This window comes from Anolis sagrei, chromosome 10 (assembly GCF_037176765.1).
Source record: "Anolis sagrei isolate rAnoSag1 chromosome 10, rAnoSag1.mat, whole genome shotgun sequence".
NCBI lineage: Eukaryota > Metazoa > Chordata > Lepidosauria > Squamata > Dactyloidae > Anolis > Anolis sagrei.
The window spans coordinates 9,609,231-9,627,154 of NC_090030.1; the positions used below are offsets into that span (position 1 = coordinate 9,609,231).

Here is a 17,924-nt window from a genome sequence, read left to right on the forward strand (position 1 = left end):
TGAACTATTCCAGGGGTTCTCAAACCTTTTCAGCTGTGGAGCCTTTTTTGAAGCAAAAGTTTCTCATGAAGCCCCAAGAAATGTTTATATATTATATTGTATTGTATTGTATTGTATTGTATTGTATTGTATTATATTATATTATATTATATTATATTATATTATATTATATTATATGTATGTGTGTATATGTGTGTGTGTATCAATCAGGCATGGGCCAGGCCAGTGGCAGATGGATGGAGAGTGTTTGTGTGAACTAATTCACAAGGAGCAAAAAAATAGTAATACAATATTTAAAAACAAAGAATAATTTTAACCAACATACACTTAACAGTATTTCAGTGGAAGACCCCTGGGGTCATCCAGTCCAACCCCCTTCTGCAATGCAGGAAAAGCACAACCAAAGCACCTCCAATAGATGGTCATCCAGTCATAGTAGTAGTAGTAGTAGTAGTAGTAACAACAGAAACTCCAGGGGAGGTGGGCCACTCACAGAGCCCCTGAGCCCCTCTCACGGAACCCCAAGGGCTCCCCGGAGCACAGTTTGAGATCCGCAAAATTATTCCATAGGCCTTTCACTTTCCTCTCAAGAAGGACACTCTCTTTTGCCAGTGTTCACTTGCTGAGGTCTTTCTCCTAAGCAGTGCACAAAGACTCTGGCACAAGCCAGTGAAGGTGGTCCAATTGTTGACTGGCACACTGGGTGCAGTGCCTAACGACCTTGGCCAGCACAGATAAAATTACTCTCTGTCAGTTGCAAAAAGCCACCCTATTCAGACCTGCATGCATTATACTCTGATACATAGTTTTAGACACTTGGGAAGTGTCTGACATGTGATCCAATACAACAGCCAGCATAGTGATCTTGTTTGCTGTATACTAATCTTGTTGTGTATCAAATAATAATAATAATAATAATGTCCAAAAATGCGTGCCATCCAAAAGGAAGATTTATGCCTTCTAAATCTAGTAGTTCATTGTCTTCTAGGGTCACCCATTCTTTAATCCAGTCGAAATAGCACACGTGAAAATAGAGTTGTAAATTTGGAAGAGAAAGGCCGTCTTGTTTTATCATCATTAAGTAGCTTCATTTTTACTCTTGGTTTTTTCCCAGCCCAAATAAATTTTGAGATAACTTTTTGCCAAATTTTTTTTTTTGGGGGGGGGAATCCCCCAAAATTATGTTTTGTAACAAAAATAACATTTTGGGTAATGTTGTCATCTGAATGGATGATATCCTCCCTAATAGGGAAAACCCTTGTTTGTTCCATTCCGCTAGTTCTTTCCTTATCTCTCTATATAGAGGATCCTATAAGACTGTAGACAAGGAGGATGTTAAACAAGAGTCTATGATACTTTTATATGTATTATGTAAATAGTAGATTGTGCCCCCTTAAAGAAAATATATTATCTGAGAAGTGGTTATGGAACAGTAATAGATGGAAAGTATTGCACAATACGCAACAAACACTTGCAAATGTATGTCTATTTGAATAAATAAATAAACAATTTAAAGAGGTGAATAATAATAATAATAATAATAATAATAATAATAATAATAATAGCACAAACCCCATAGGATGTGGGGCACCCACGAAACCCCTGAGCACCTCTCGCGAAACCCCAAGGGCTCCCTGGAGCACAGTTTGAGAACCACTGAACTATCTTATAGGCCTTTCACTTTCTTCTCAGGAAGGACACTATCTTTTGCCAGTGTTCACCTACTGAGGTCTTCCTCCTAAGCAGTGCACATGTTCATGCACATCCCATGGCATCATTATCCATGGGCAAAGGATGGTGGTGGTGGAAACACAAGAGGTCACCAACAGCAACTGGTCATTGCGTATACAGAATCATATGTGGCCCCTGTAAAAGAACTCAACACAGCCTACCTTGTTCAGGCACCTGAGACCCCATGGAGGTGACGCTGGTGTTCAAGACATCATTCACAGCCGTGTCACAGTACAGGCCACGCTGGACGTCATGTTCACTATCTGTCTGGTCACTCTCTTCATGCCCGCTGTCCTTCAGGCTGTTCCCCTCCAAGTCTTTGAATGTCGAACTGCTGGGTGGAAGAAAGGAGAGTGAAACATTCTGCAGAGTTAACTCTCCGAAGCAAAGGACTCTCTCAACCCAGGCAGCATCGCAAGCCTCGGGCAGGATCCACAACAGGGCTGTCATACCACGGGGAGGAAGGGGCTGCGGCAGGAGGGTGTTTTTCTTCCCACGGAGCAGCCATGCCATCCTTTGATCCTAGCACTCGGCAGACAATAAGGCAGCAAGAACTGGAGGCAGCCCTCAGGTGTGCAGGAAATTACATGTGCTCCTTGTTCATATCCTCCTACAAGCGTAAGTAATACTGTTCCTTGTGAAACAAAGTGAGGACAAAGGGGGGAACTTGAGCAGATCACAGCCAGAGCTATACCAGAGGCAAGATCTGCAGGGAGGGGAAGCACAGGAGCACCTTCTCCGCCAGAGGAACGTAATCGGAAGAGACAAAGTACAACAGCAGCCCCAACAATTCAGCCTGCTGCGACATGTACAGCCCTGAGCTCCTGTAGTGGCAGAGAAATAAGAGTCTCCCATGATCGTGGGTGATGCGTGGATGAACATTGCCGGGTCTGTTTTAAGTGCAGAAACTCCCCAGCTAAGTTACTCAATGGACAGGAAACACCTAACCGGATGCGGCAGCTGAGAGAGGAACTCACAGCTCTGACGCAGTATTTAAAAGCGCACATTGCTGGCCAAGTTGTATCTTCTGCAGCCGGACACTCATGGGTAATGTGGCAGTTCTTGAGCCCATGCATGGCCTGAAATGATAGGGAGCACGGATTCGACTTTCATGCTCCCGGCCAGCTCCAGTCAAAGGTTTCCATCATTCCAGCCCAGAAAGTCAAGCATGAACAGGTTAGGTGATAAAACCTTCAGCTCATAGGGTTGTTGTGATTTTTCCCGGCTATATGACCATGTTCCAGAAGCGCTCTCTCCTGATGTTTCACCTGCATCTATGGCAGGTATCCTCAAAGATTGTGAGGTCTGTTGGAAACTAGGAAAATAGGGTTTATATATCTGTGAAATATTTCCAACAGACCTTGTTTCCAACAGACCTCACAACCTCTGAGGATGCCTGCTATAGATGCAGGCAAAATGTCAGGAGATAATGCTTCTGGAACATGGCTATACAGCCCTGAAAACTCACAACAACCCAGTGATTCCGGCCATGTAAGCCTTTGACAATACAACAATAAGAGGGTTTGAGGGTTTTAGTCCAAGAAGTGGACTAATATGGGTCTCCTATCTTGACCATATGCCCATGTCTTCAGGACTCACTGACCGGCCACTTTAACCAGTTGTGATTAAGGATGCATCTACACTGTAGAATTAATGCAAATTGACACTTCATGACTCAATGCCATACAATCCCTGGGCTGTGTAGTTTGGTAGAACATAGGTAAGCTTGTCCTACCACTGCATTGAGTGATGAGAATTAAAAAAGTGGTGCATTAATCTTACAATGCAGATGCACCTTAAGTTGAGTTTTTTCATTGAGCTTGTGTAGTTACAACATTAAGCTTGGTTACTTTACTATGTCTTCACATGATAAGCCAATGTAGAAAACAGGAGAATTCCAGACAAGAAACAATCAGGGATTGCTAATCACCTCCCAACAAAGGCTCCCCCCAGGCAGTAAAAAGCCAGACCTTGAAAACTGTTAGGCCATTAAATGAAAGGTGGCCAACTGCTACAGTCACACCTACCACAAACAGATAAGAGTTCTTTCTCCCACCCTGGATATTCCATAAATATATAAAACCCATTTTCCTAGTTTCCAACAGACCTCACAATGTCTGAGGATGCCTGCCATAGATGCAGGCGAAACATCAGGAGAGAATGCTTCTGGCACATGACCATAAAGCCCGGAAAACACACAACAACCCAGTGATTCCGGCCATGAAAGCCTTTGACAATACAATATAGAACATGTCAAAATGGTTTAATTTTTTAAATTATTGCATTGTTGTACTAACTATTATTTAATTTCTTTGTTTAATGAATGCTTCAAAGCCTCAGAGAATGATGCACCTGCACCCCTCTGCAAAGGCCTTTTCTAGTTTCCGCAGAAATAAAGTCGACCAACTATCATGGGATGCATTGCCGAAGCAAAAACAGCATGTGAGGAGGAAAAGAGAGAAAAGCTTGCGCGGAAACGCACACTAAAACTGGAACATCTTCAAACGTGCCCTTTTAAAATAAAGACATCCCTGCAGAAGCCCTTTAAACCTAGGATTTAACCAGCATGCACACACGACAAGAAGGCTAGGGAAGAAATCAATTCGGAAAGACCAAACAGATTAATTAAAGAGTAAGGATTTTAAGATGCACACCACAAAGTTAAGGCTGCAATCACACTTCTTCAAGGAGCGACGTTTTGCCGGATTAAAAACACACCGGAGGATTAAGAGTTGACATTTCAGCTCTCAGATGATTACCTCATGCTCGTGACATTCATTAGGGTGAGGCTGAAGCAACACCCCGGAGCTGCCATTCCCTTCCACAGCTTCCACCTGGCACCCCAGGTAAGCTCTTCACAGGAACTCCCTTATGCCCTTGAGCCCCTTGGCACACCTAGCAGTAGCCAAGGGGTCCCATGGATATAAGTAGTCCATGGGTTCATCTTGGCCTTGGGAACTGAAATCTCTGTTGCTGGAGATACAACCCAAAGAGATACAACATAAAGCCTCCATGGAGAACACTCTTGTTCTGAGCTTGGGCAGTGACTCAGAGCTTGAGAAAGTTACTTTGCGGAGCTACAATTCCCAGAGCCATCCATGAAATCTCAGTTAACAACAGCTCCAATAAATAAGTCTTTTACACCCCTCCCAACTCCCCTTCTCCTCCTTCTCTACCGTCTGGTAGATGTTTGGCAGGATTGGAAAGATGCTGAGGGAGAGATGCACAGATTTTCAGTGTCAAGTGGCAGCCATGTGCCTGCAGTACATCTATATATATAATAGTCACAGTTGGACGTATTATGTTGGTCGGTTGGTTTGTACGTTTGGGCCACAAAGGCTTCTCCGTGGCTTGATGGATCTGGACCAAACTTGGAACACGTGCTCTTAATATGTGTTCCAAGTTTGGAGCGTATGAGATGGACAGGTAAGGATGGAAAAAAGAAAAAAGGGTGGAAACAAGGATGGAGGGAGGGAAAGGAAAGGGAAAAAGTATGAGGGAAAGGAAAAAAAGAAAGAGAAAGAAGGGAAAATAAAAAAGGAAAGAAGGAGCAAAAGAAGGGAGGGATGATAAAAGAGAAGGGAAGAGGGAGGGAGGGAGGAAGGAAGGGAAGAAAGGCAGAAAGAAGAGGGAGAAAGGGTATGAAGTAAAGCAAGGGAGGGAAACAATGAAAGAATGTAGGAAGGAAGAAAAGAAAGAAAGAAGGAAGGAAGGAAGGAAGGAAGGAAGGAAGGAAGGAAGGAAGGAAGGAAGAGAGAAAGTGTATTAGGAAATGGAGGAGGAAAGAAAGAGCCACAAAGAGAGCCTGCCCAGCCTTGGCAGAGCATTGCCAAGGAGATAGGCCCTTGTCAAAGCTGGAGAAGGGAGAAAGTAGGCAGACAGACATTCCAACAACACCCAAGTTTGGGCCACAAAGGTTTCTCCGTGGCTTGTTGGATCTGGACCAAACTGGGAACACATGCTCTGGACATGTGTTCCAAGTTTGGAGCATATGATCTGGACTGGTAAGCATTAAAGAAAGAAAAAAGTGGAAAGAAGGAAGGAGGGAGGGAAAGGAAAGGAAAGGGAGAAAAGTATGAGGGAAAGGAAAGAAAGAAAAAGAAGGGAAAATAAAAGAAGGAAAGAAGAAACAAAAGAAGGAAAGGAAGATAAAAAAGATGGGAAGAGAAAGGAAGGAAGGAAGGAAGGAAGGAAGGAAAAGAAAAGAAAAGAAAAGAAAAGGGGGAAAGGTATGAAGAAAAGCAAGGGAGGAAGAAAGGGAGGGAAAGTATGAGGGAAAGGAAAGAAAGAAAAATAAGGGGAAATAAAAAAGAAGGAAAGAAGGAACAAAAGAAGGGAGGGGAGATAAAAAAAGGGAAGAGAAGGAAGGAAGAGAAAAGAAAAGAAAGGCAGAAAGAAGAGGGGGGAAGATATGAAGAAAAGCAAGGGAAGGAAGGAAGGAAGGAAGGAAGGAAGGAAGGAAGGAAGAAAGGAAGGAAGGAAAAGAAGACAGGGAGAAAATGTATTAGGAAATGGAGGGAGAAAGAAAGAACCACAAAAAGAACCTGCCCAGCCTTGCCAGAGCATTGCCAAGGATACCTTGTGAGATAGGCCCTGTCAAAGCTGGAGAAGGGAGAAAGAAGGAAAGAAGGAACAAAAGAAGGGAGGGAAGATAAAAAAAGAAGGGAAGAGAAAGGAAGGAAGAGAAAAGCAAGGCAGAAAGAAGAGGGGGGAAAGGATATGAAGAAAAGCAAGGGAAGGAAGGAAGGAAGGAAGGAAGGAAGGAAGGAAGGAAGGAAGGAAGGAAGGAAAAGAAGACAGGGAGAAAGTGTATTAGGAAATGGAGGAAGAAAGACAGAACCACAAAGAGAACCTGCCCAGCCTACATGGTTATTTTGCAGAGCAGGCCTAATGTTAAATTTATCTGTCCATCCACCAGCTAAGTCTTAACCAGCTGAGGAGAAGCAAGTGCTAAGATTGCTTAGCAGATCATGTAGATTGTGAGACTGTGTTGCAGTTCAGGATCAAGATAAAGTTTGGTATCAAGACAAGGACTCAGTAAAACGCTGAAGTTTTCAGCAACTCCATCTTTCCTGTTATTCCTAGCATCTGGGGAACTCTTTGCCATGGATTCTTTCGTGGAAGACTACAGAAAGTGCTACTCAAATATTGCACAATAACCAGTGCTGACCCCGAAGGATAGTTTTACTCTTGGCCTCCTTAGATGTTAGTTATTTGTTTTCAAAAGCTTTCAACAGACTCCAATATTTCACCTTCTGCGCTGCGACAGATTGACTGATGGCAACGAAATCACCCAAAGACTTGCCAGCAACAAAGACTGTATAGTTCAGGACCCTGAAGGTAAGATAACCATTCCCCAAGAGGCAACATAACACACAATAAAGCAATGCAGCAAAGCTGCCTATTGCCCTTTGCTGGAACAACAACTAAGGATGGATACATACTCTGTTCAGCATTTACTATCCCTGTCCATGGTGCTGATGCCTATTTCGTATTTCTTGCTCTAGGTTCCTACACTCTCTAACTCAGGTTTTCTCAACCTTCCTAATGCCCTGACCGCTTAATACAGCTCCTCATGTTGTGGTGACCCCTGACCCGAAAATTATTTTCGTTGCTACTTCATAACTGTAATTTTGCTACTGTTATGAATTGTAATGTAAATATCTCATATGCAGGATGTGTTTTCATTCACTTAACCAAGTTTGGCACAAATACCCAATATGCCCAAATTTGTATATTGGTGGGGTTGGGGGGATTTTGTCATTTGGGAGTTGTAGTTGCTGGGATTTATAGTTCATCTACCATCAAAGAGCATTCTGAACTCCACTGACGATAGAATGAAACCAAACTTGGCACACAGAACTCCCACAACCAACGGAAAATACTGGAAGGGTTTGGTGGGCATTGACCTTGAGTTTTGGAGTTGTAGTTCACCTACATCCAAACAGCACTGTGGACTCAAACAATGATGCATCTGGACCAAATTTGGCACCAATACTCAATACAGTGTTCCCTCGCAGTTTCACTGTTTGCTAACCATAGACTCACTGTTTTGTGGCTTTTCCAAAAAAAATAATTTAAAATACAAGTAGCGAGGGAACACTGTATATAACAGACTTAAGAACCCCATGCCAAATTCGGCACAAATACACAATATGCCCAAATTTGAATATTGGTAGGGTTGGAAGCAGGGAGGGAGGGAGAAGGGTGGCTCAAGCAAGGGGAGGGGAGAGGGAGGGAGGGAGGGAGGGAGGGAGGGGGAAAGAGGAGAGGAAGAGAGAGAGGAGGGGGAGAGAGGAGGGGGTGGAGCTATAGTGTACATATACAGTATTGCATCCCTACATCATGGTTTTTCACGTATTGCGGGGATTCCTGGAATGGAACCCCCATGATAGATGAGTGAACACTGTATGCCTAAATGTGAACACTGGTAGAGTTTGGGGGAAATCGATCTTGACATTTGGGAGTTGTAGTTGCTGGGATTAATAGCTCACCTACAATCAAAGAGTATGATGAACCCTACCAATGATAGAATTGGGCCAAACATCCCACACAGAACCTCCATGACCAACAGAAAATACTGTTTACTGATGGTCTTTGGCGACCGCTCTGACACCCCCATTGTGACCCCCTCCCCCCCGGGTCCCAACCCCCAGGTTGACAAACGCTGCTCTGACTAATAATAGTATTTCCTATCCAAGCTACCTACCTGGCTGTGAAAGGCATGAAGACGAGGTGACAAAAAGTCATATAAAGGTATTTGTCCATTAAAAAAGTAGAATCATTCCTGGGCATGTCTTCTTTCACATAAAATGTGGTACAAAAAGCATAAATAATGTGGAACGAATAGAAAACATGAAGAACAAGGGTTTGGAAATCCTTTTTATCCAAAACAAACAATATGTACATGTGAAAGGAAGCGATCTGGACAGGTAAGCACTGAATAAGTGACCAAGAACATTCAAGAGATGACTTGGTCTCTCCCAAAATGCATAAAGGAGTTCCTACTTCTTCCACGTTTCTTGCAATTTCCATTTTGACAGCCAAACCTATAGATCTATGCTTCTTTAAGATGCTGATGGCGGTTGATGAAGTGGGCTTATCTGTTTCCCCCTTTTCTCTCTGTTTTGTTGTTCATGCATGTAATTGATTCTGGAAGCAGCTCCTGTTTATCATGCCTATTGTAGGCAGATAGATATAACTATGGGAATACAGGCTAAAGTAGAAAACTGCACTTTCCCATCTGTAGCTTTCTTTTATTGCATTGCTTACTGGAGACATGCTACAGCAACACCACAAAGGTCTGTTTCCCCAACTCTCCTCTACCATTTTCCTAATGCTGATGCTGCTTTTAAAAAAGCTCAGTTTAATGGCAAATGTAGTTAAGAAGACGTGAACAGATTTCTTCTAGAAGGGTCAAATTCTATATTGGATTGCCACAAAAAATGAATGCAGGTGGCAATTTTCACTACCAGCCATTAAAGATAAAGGTTTCCCCTTGACATTAAGACAAGTCATGTCCGACTCTGGGGGTTGGTGATCATCTCCATTTCTAAGGCGAAGAGCCGGCATTGTTCGTAGAAACCTCCTAGGTCATGTGGCCAGCATGACTCTTTGTTGGAGCATGCAAAGAATCAGTTAATGTTTGTGCTTCCACTGTAAAATAAGATGCATGAAACCGATTGGTGGGGCAATGCCCGGAAAGCAGGGTGAGCCTGGGACTTTTGGATACTGTTACATTTCTGCTCGGGCTTGAGTTATGCAGATGCAGAGAGAAAAGAAGAGAGACAGAGTCTGGAGTATGCTCTTGCTTCATGAGCTACTGAAGGAGTTTATCCACGTGGATGAAGAAAGACCATTTTAAATCTCTCATAAAAGGACAGTGAGTTGATGCAACTGACCACATTGTACATATGTTGTTCTGAACTACAAAGAGTAAACTACTTGTTCCTTACTGTTCACCTGCATGGTGTGTGGCAAGGCAGTGTGTGGGCTGATCAAATGTAAACTACACGTAGTTTATTTTACAAGACACCACAACCTCACAATTCAAGACATCACAACCTCACAACATCACAATTCAAAGTGCTGGTGTTAACCTATAAAGCCCTAAATGACTCCGGCCCTGTTTAACTCTCCGAATGTATTCTCCCCTACGAACCATCAAGACCACTAAGATCGTCTGGAGGGGCCCTGCTCTCAGTCCCACCGCCTGCACAAGCACGGCTGGTGGGGACGAGGGACAGGGCCTTCTCGATGGTGGCCCCTCGACTTTGGAACTCCCTGCCATTAGAGATCAGAACTGTCCCCTCCCTCATGACGTTCAGGAAACTAACAAAGACCTGGTTGTGGAACGTGGCATTTGACAACTGATTTAATTCTTTGCCTACATGAAAGGAGGATGATGAATGGGATTGTGATGGTGTCGGACGATTTGGCTCTTTTAACTGTGATGATAATGTTTTAATGTGTATAGTGCTGATATTTTAATCGTGTTATCAAGTGGCATTGTGTTGTTATTGTATATTCTTTGTATGTTAACACATGTTGTGAACCGGTCCGAATCCCTCTTTGAAGGTGAGAGGGTTGGTATATAAAACCTCGAAATAAATAATAATAAATAAATAACCTTCCCACTGAAGCGATACCTATTGATCTACTCACATTTGCATGTTTTCAAACTGCTAGGTTGACAGAAGCTGGGGCTAACAATGGGAGCTTACCCTGTCCCACAGATTTGAACCGCTGACATTCTGGTCAGCAAGTTCTGCAACTTGACAGCTGAACCCGCTGTGCAACCATGGCCCCTTCACATCACGAATGAGGCTGAGAAATACCTTGCCGCACTATATACTTCCTATTGTTGTTGTCCTTGCATTTCTTATAATGCAAATGAAAAGGAACATTTAGGCAAGGAGATAATCAGATCTGCTGAAAGACTAGAAAAAAATTCCATTAATTCCAGTCAGATCTTCAGAGGCACTGAGACTCGAGTAAAATAGGACGGAGAGCAAAATGTGGGTTTTTTCCTTCCACAAGTGATCCGGCTGAAATGGGGAGCTGTCATTCGCACACTGCGAAATGTAATCAATTAATCAATGATGAGTTAACATGTAAAACATTTTGATCGACTGAAATAAATGTGCCTCCAGTTAACCAGGCAGCAGATATTGTTGATGGTGTCCAATTATTCAGAAAGGAGCACTTATGTAAAAATAAAAATGGGGTCAAAGTCCCAGCCCACTCAGGTAGCAGGAGCTATTATTCTCCGCCAAATAGCCTAGTCAAAGGAGCATTTTAAATTCTGACAGAGTGCATTCATCAAAGCGTGCAGTGCATTGCTTCTTGCCCCACCACCAGAAATACCCTGGAGCGGGTCTCCATCAGAACCTCAAGTGGCCACCCTTCTCTTCTGTGAACAGGAACGGCTCTTTTCCATTTGTGCCGATTCTGACACATGCGCGTGTGTTTGCATGTGCCTCCAAGTCGCCTGTCAACTTATGACAACCCCATGAATTTCATAGGGTTTTCTCCGGCAAGGAATTCTCAGAGGTGGTTTTGCAAGTTCCTTGCTCTGAAATATCGCCTACAGCACCCGGCATTCATATTTTACTGCGCCACAAATTCGTTATCTCTCCTCTTCTGCTGAGCACAAAAAAAATTGAACATTTCAAACTAAGACCATGAGCTGCAATAGGATTTCCTCAGGCCCTTGGAGCCTCTAAAAGAAACCCCTTCTATGCCCAAGCATTGGGAGTGGAACTGCAAGTGTGAACAGAGAAAATGGTCTTCTTGCACGTGAAACACTTCATTTCAAGTTCAAGTGGAACTTCCAGTAGGTTGAGTTAATCATGGGGGTTCTGTGTGCCATGTTAGTGCGAGTTCCATCACTGGCAGAGTTCAGAGTGCTCTTGGATTGCAGGTGAACTCTATATCCCAGGACCTACAACTCCTATAAATCATGGTGAATTCTCCCCAAACTTCTCTAGTATCTTCAGTTGTTGATCAATTCCTCTGTTTGCTGTGTGTCATAGAAAAGAATAGGAAAGAGTTAAGGGAGAGGGAGTGGGTGTGGAATTTGGGGAGAATTCAATAAAATTTATAGGAGTTGTAGGTCCTGGGATGTATAGTTCACCTGCAACCAGCGACGGCTCAACCCATTATGCAAAATAAGCATTTGCAGTATAGTTGATTTCAACTATGGGCAGCCAGGATGCTAACAGGAGCGGCACTCTTCTGCTGCGCCAGCTCCACTGGCTGCCAATTTGCTACCGGGCACAATTCAAAGTGCTGGCTTTAGCCTTTAAAGCCCTAAACGGTTCTGGCCCGACCTATCTGTCCGAATGCATCTCCTCCTATGAACCAGTTAGGACATTAAGATCATCTGGGGAGGCCCTGCTCTCGATCCCGCCGGCTTCACAAGCACGCCTGGCGGGGACAAGAGACAGGGCCTTCTCAGTGGTGGCCCCTCGGTTGTGGAACGCCCTTCCTGCAGATATCGGATCGACCCCCTCCTTGCTGGCATTCTGGAGGAAAGTAAAGACCTGGATGTTTGAACAGGCATTCGACTAAGCAGTGTGGTTGATTGACTAATTATCGGAACACGGAATATCGGATAACGAGTTTGGATTCTGATTTCATGGATGAGACCTGATGGATTTGTTATATTGATGTACTGATATATTGATGCTGATGTCTAATGATTTGTGATGCTGTTGCTTTTAAATGCCTAATGATTTTGTATTGTGTATACTGAAACTGTTGTAAACCGCTCTGAGTCGCCAAAGGGCTGAAAAGAGCGGTATACAAATAAAGTAAATAAATAAATAAATAAATAAATAATTCTGTTCCACCTCCATCAACTTGACATGGGAAAAAATGGCTATGGCTTTTTATTATTTTGAAAATCATACATCTGCCCATATTTAAAGTCACTCCATGCTCTATAGTGGGGATTAATTCAATACATTTTCAGTTTGGAAACTCCAGGGGGTTTGTAATCAGCAGCAAAAATGGTACTTTAAAAAAAATTGGATAACACTTTTTAAAAATAGTTGTTGACTGCTCAGTTTGGTGAATAATGATAATAATGATAATTACAACACTTTTAAAAATGAATAATTTTTAAGGAATGCCTCCTGGCATATGTTTCTGGACTGTGTGATTTTAAGTCATCTTAAGTCATTGTTTTAATTGATATGTTTTAATAATGTGATTTTAATGTATGTGTTGTTTTGTCGAAGGTTTTCATGGCCGGAATCACTGGGTTGTTGTAGGTTTTTTCGGGCTATATGGCCATGTTCTAGAGGCATTCTCTCCTGACGTTTCGCCTGCATCTATGGCAAGCATCCTCAAAGGTAGTGAGGTCTGTTGGAACTAGGAAAATTAGGTTGGAAAGAGCAGAGTGGGACAAAGGACTCTTGTCTGCTGGAGCTAGGTGTGAATGCTAATCAAGGTGGTCAGTTGAAACATTCACACCTAGCTCCAGCAGACAAGAGTCCTCTGTCCCACCCTTTCCACAGATATATAATAAACCCATTTTCCTAATTCCAACAGACCTCACTACCTCTGAGGATGCTTGCCATAGATGCAAGTAAAACATCAGGAGAGAATGCCTCTAGAACATGGCTATATAGCCCGAAAAAACCTACAACAACCTATATGTTGTTTTATTTTTATATGTACTCAAGGCATTGAATTGTGCCTTGAGTACATATAAGCTGCCTTGAGTCCCCTTTTTGGGTTGAGAAAGCTGAGATATAAATGTGGTAAGTAAATAAATAAAAGGGAGTAATGCAGCTACTTCTTTGAAAACTACTATAATCACTGTTATACCGCCCTTAAAGGGCCACTACCGAACAAGCACAGCAGTAGTGAAAAATAAACACACCACCTTGGAATTACCAGCGACTATATATAGATTAAGTAAGTTGTGTAATGGCTCTGAGAAAACACACTCTTCTGATTCAGGTAGCTACAGAAAACCACTTTAGAACAGATTAATAATCACACTCAATGAAATCGTAATGTTTACAGTTTGTGTATTAAGACCGGTTTAACAGGGTGACAGGCCTAACTAATCATTTCCAATGAAACCGTAATGTATACCATTAATCTAAAAAGACTGCTCTAATAGACTCTAAGGGTAATCTACATTTAGGCACTAAAAATATGAGAACAGAAATAGGTAGATGCCGCTGATTACTTCACACGAAATATTAAGGCACATTCTCACAGAAGTGGCAAAACCAAGTCCGAATTACCCATATGCAGGGAATCCATTCAAGTCAACAACACTGATTCACACTTTCTGGACAAAGGTACATTAATCCTTCACTTAACAAGCATCCATCTCCATCTCCATATCCATCTCCACCTCCACCTCCACCTCCACCTCCACCTCCATCCCCATCTCCATCTCCATCTCCATCTCCATCTCCATCCTCATCCACATCCCCATCCCCATCCCCATCCTCATCCCCATCCCCATCATCTCCATCCTCATCCCCATCCCCATCCCCATCCCCATCATCTCCATCCTCATCCCCATCCCCGTCCCCGTCCCCATCCCCATCATCTCCATCCTCATCCCCATCCCCGTCCCCGTCCCCATCCCCATCATCATCTCCATCCTCATCTCCATCCCCATCTCCATCTCCATCCTCATCCCCAACCCCATCCCCATTATCTCCATCCTCATCCTCATCCCCATCCCCATCCCCATCCCCATCCCCATCCCCATCCCCATCCCCATCCCCATCTCCATCTCCTTCTCCTTCTCCATCCTCATCCACATCCACATCCCCATCCCCATCATCTCCATCCTCACCCCCATCCCCATCTCCATTTCCATCCTCATCCCCAACCCCATCCGCATTCCCATCCCCATCCGCACCCCCATCCCCACCCCCACCCCCACTCCCACCCCCATCTCCACCTCCATCTCCACCTCCATCTCCATTTCCATCTATCTATATTCTATTCCACCTATATCTATATATCTATATACTAGCCGTCCCCTGCCACACATTGCTGTGGCCCAGTCTATGGATATGTGTTTTGTGTGTGTATGTATGTGTATATGTGTATATATGTGATTTTGCACATGCGTTACAATGTCTTTTTTTAAAAAATGGCTCTTTAAGTCTCTTCTGCTGTGTTTTCCAGTGTTTTTATGAGTGATGGTCACTCATTGGCCTGATAGGTGTCTTGTGTCCAAATTTGGTCTCAATTTGCCCAGTGGTTTTTGAGTTATGTTAATCCCACAAACGAACATTACATTTTTATTTATATAGATTTATCATCTATCTATCTATCTATCTATCTATCTATCTATCTATACATACATACATACATACATATATATAGTTATAGATATAAAGATATATATTATCTATATCTATCTAGTGTTTGTATGTATGTGGTGGTGTTTCCTTCTGCTTTCTGATAGGCTGCCACTTCCACAGGCCACTGCAACCCCCACGCATGCTGGACCGGGACCGAACTTGGCACACAACCCCCCCGAGATCCACCTCATGTACTGGAGAAGTTTGTTGGAGGATGTACCATGGATGATGGGATTTGCATCAGTTTACATCACTTTGGCTCCCACAGACCACTGCGAGCCCAACCAATGATAGATCAGAACCTGCTGGAGAAGTTTGGGGGACCTTGATTTATGGGAGTCATAGTTCAACTGCATCCAAAGAAACTGTGATCCCCAACGATAATGGACCGGGACTAAACTTGGCACAGAGAAGCCCCATGACTAAGTAAACATACTGCAAGGGGTTGCGTGAATAGACCATCATTTTGGGAGTTGTAGTTTACCCTTATCCAGAGAACACTGAACTCAGCCAATGATGGAGCTGGACCATACTAGACACATAGACCCCAACATGGCCAACAGTGAATACTAGCAGGGTTTGAGAGTGATTGCTCTGGGAATCCGGGAGTTATAGTTCACCATTATCCAGAGATAATGGTTTATGGATCTGGGTTAAGTGATATTAACTAACATCTCAAAACAAAGAATTCCTTTTTTTAATAACCCGGGCATTGCCGGGTCCCCAAGCTAGTATACAATACAATACAATACGGTAATTGAGTATGGTTTGCTCCATGACAAGGAGTATATAAAAAAGGTTTATATTGAAATGCATGCAAAATATGTGCATTAATATAAAATATGTACAAAAATGGTGCACAAGACCACGTACGTAATTAAAGGTAGCATGTTTCCATATCAAAAGGTATGTTACGATGCAGATCAGTGCAGAACAGGAGAGAGCTGAACCGCGATTTGGAAGACCATTACAATCTATCACAACCAACATTAACAAGTAATTAGCTCAGAATGAAGTTCCACTAGCAGCAAAAACAACAACATGCAATGAGACACATGAATGAACCAGAGTGAATCATGGAGCAGCTCGTTTTTCAGAGCTAAAGATGCAACCCCGTCTATTTCAACTAAACAAACGGATTCATTTGTTATTTACTTAAAACACTTATGAGTCACTGTTCTACTCCCCGTCGGTCCTAAAGCAATAAACAACATTTTGAAAATATTATCGGAAAAGGATGAAAAAGCAGTTTTCAAAGCCAAAGATCACTCAGGTTAATGCATTTTTGGCCACATCACACAGGCACAACGTGTGGGTGTCAATGAGCTCCAGGAACCGGACTTGTTTTGAAGGTAAAAACGAATGTATTTAAGCAAATCGCAATTTATGCGAAGTCAGAAAGCAAACGGCAGACAAAGCCTCCAAAAATGGTATAGGTTTTCTGGGCTAATCTGATATTACTTGACCACATGGATCATTAACTTGCTTGCTTGTATAAAACAGCCTTTTGTTCTCCCCATAAGTCAGCTAGAAAATGAGATTTTCCAAGCCTTAGAATTGCTCTCTGGTTAAGCGGGTGCATTTTTACAAAGGCTGCCGCTGTCTCTCACTTTGGCTAGCATCCATTTGGCACCCTCCAGGAATTATTGGGCTGCAACTTTCATCAGTCCATGCTATATGTGGCAGATGGGACTCAGAGTCCATCATCATCATCATTATTGGAGCACCCAATGGTGAAGCAGGTTCAACTGCTGAACTTGCTGACCGAAAGGTCAGTGGTTCAAATCCAGGGAGCAGGGTGAGCTCCTGCTGTTAGCCCCAGCTTCTGCCAACCTAGCAGTTCAAAAGCATGCAAATGTGAGTAGATCAATAGGAACTACTTCGGCGGGAAGGTAGAGACGCTCCATGCAGTCATGCTGGCAACATGACCTTGGAGGTGCCTATGGACAACGCCAGCTCTTTGGCTTAGAAATGGAGATGAGCATCAACCCCCAGAGTTGGACTTGACTGGACTTAATGACAAGGTGAAATATTTAAATATTATTATTATTATTATTATTATTATTATTATTATTGTGCTTCTATCCCACTTTTGTCCCACGGGTGGGACTCAAAGCAGCAAACAAAATGGCAAGACCAAAAATACATGATACAGACACGACATCATCCTGCCCAACCCAACATACTATAAGGTAAGTAATAAATCAACACATTGCATAGAACACAGTTACATAAATCATATAATACGCATAAAATATCATTATCATTGAAATCCCTGTGCCCATATTTGTGACAGTGGTGGGACTGAGAGAGGGGCCTCTCCTGATGATCTCGGGACTTGTGTGGGCTTGTAGGATGAGATGTGGTCCCTTGAGTAGGCTGGGCCCAAACTGTTTAGGGCTTTATAGGCCAAAACCAGCACCTTATATTGTGCCTGGAAACAAACTGGAAGCCAGTGTAACTGCTTCAGGAGCAGGGTAGTTCTTTCCTTGTATCCTGCTCCCATAAGCAGTCTAGCTGCTGACTTTTGTACCAGTTGCAGTTTCCAAACACTCTTTTGGGGCAGCCCCACATAGAGTGCATTACAGTATTTTACTGTAATTCTACTGTAATACACTCTACATAGGGGTGTCCCAGAAGAGTGTTTGGAAACTGCAACTGGTACCTCCATCTTGTCTGGATTGAATTTCAGTTTGTTCATCCACATCGAGTTCATCATAGAACCGGTTCAGCGTCAGCATCCTTGACATCAGGTGGAAATGAGTGGTAGAGTTGGACATCATCTGCGTACAGATGGAACCAAATTCCAAAACTCTGGATGATCTCTCCCAATGGTTTTGTGTATAT

The 17,924-nt window shown here is 43.1% G+C and overlaps 1 protein-coding gene across 1 annotated transcript in view; it reads right to left on the reverse strand.

The window, feature by feature from the left end:
• Nucleotides 1-17,924, reverse strand: part of PCDH19 (protocadherin 19) — a 232,677-nt gene that overhangs the window by 87,551 nt on the left and 127,202 nt on the right. The window contains 1 exon segment of the mRNA XM_060756385.2: nucleotides 1,893-2,065. Within this exon segment, the coding sequence (XP_060612368.2) occupies nucleotides 1,893-2,065 (173 nt within the window).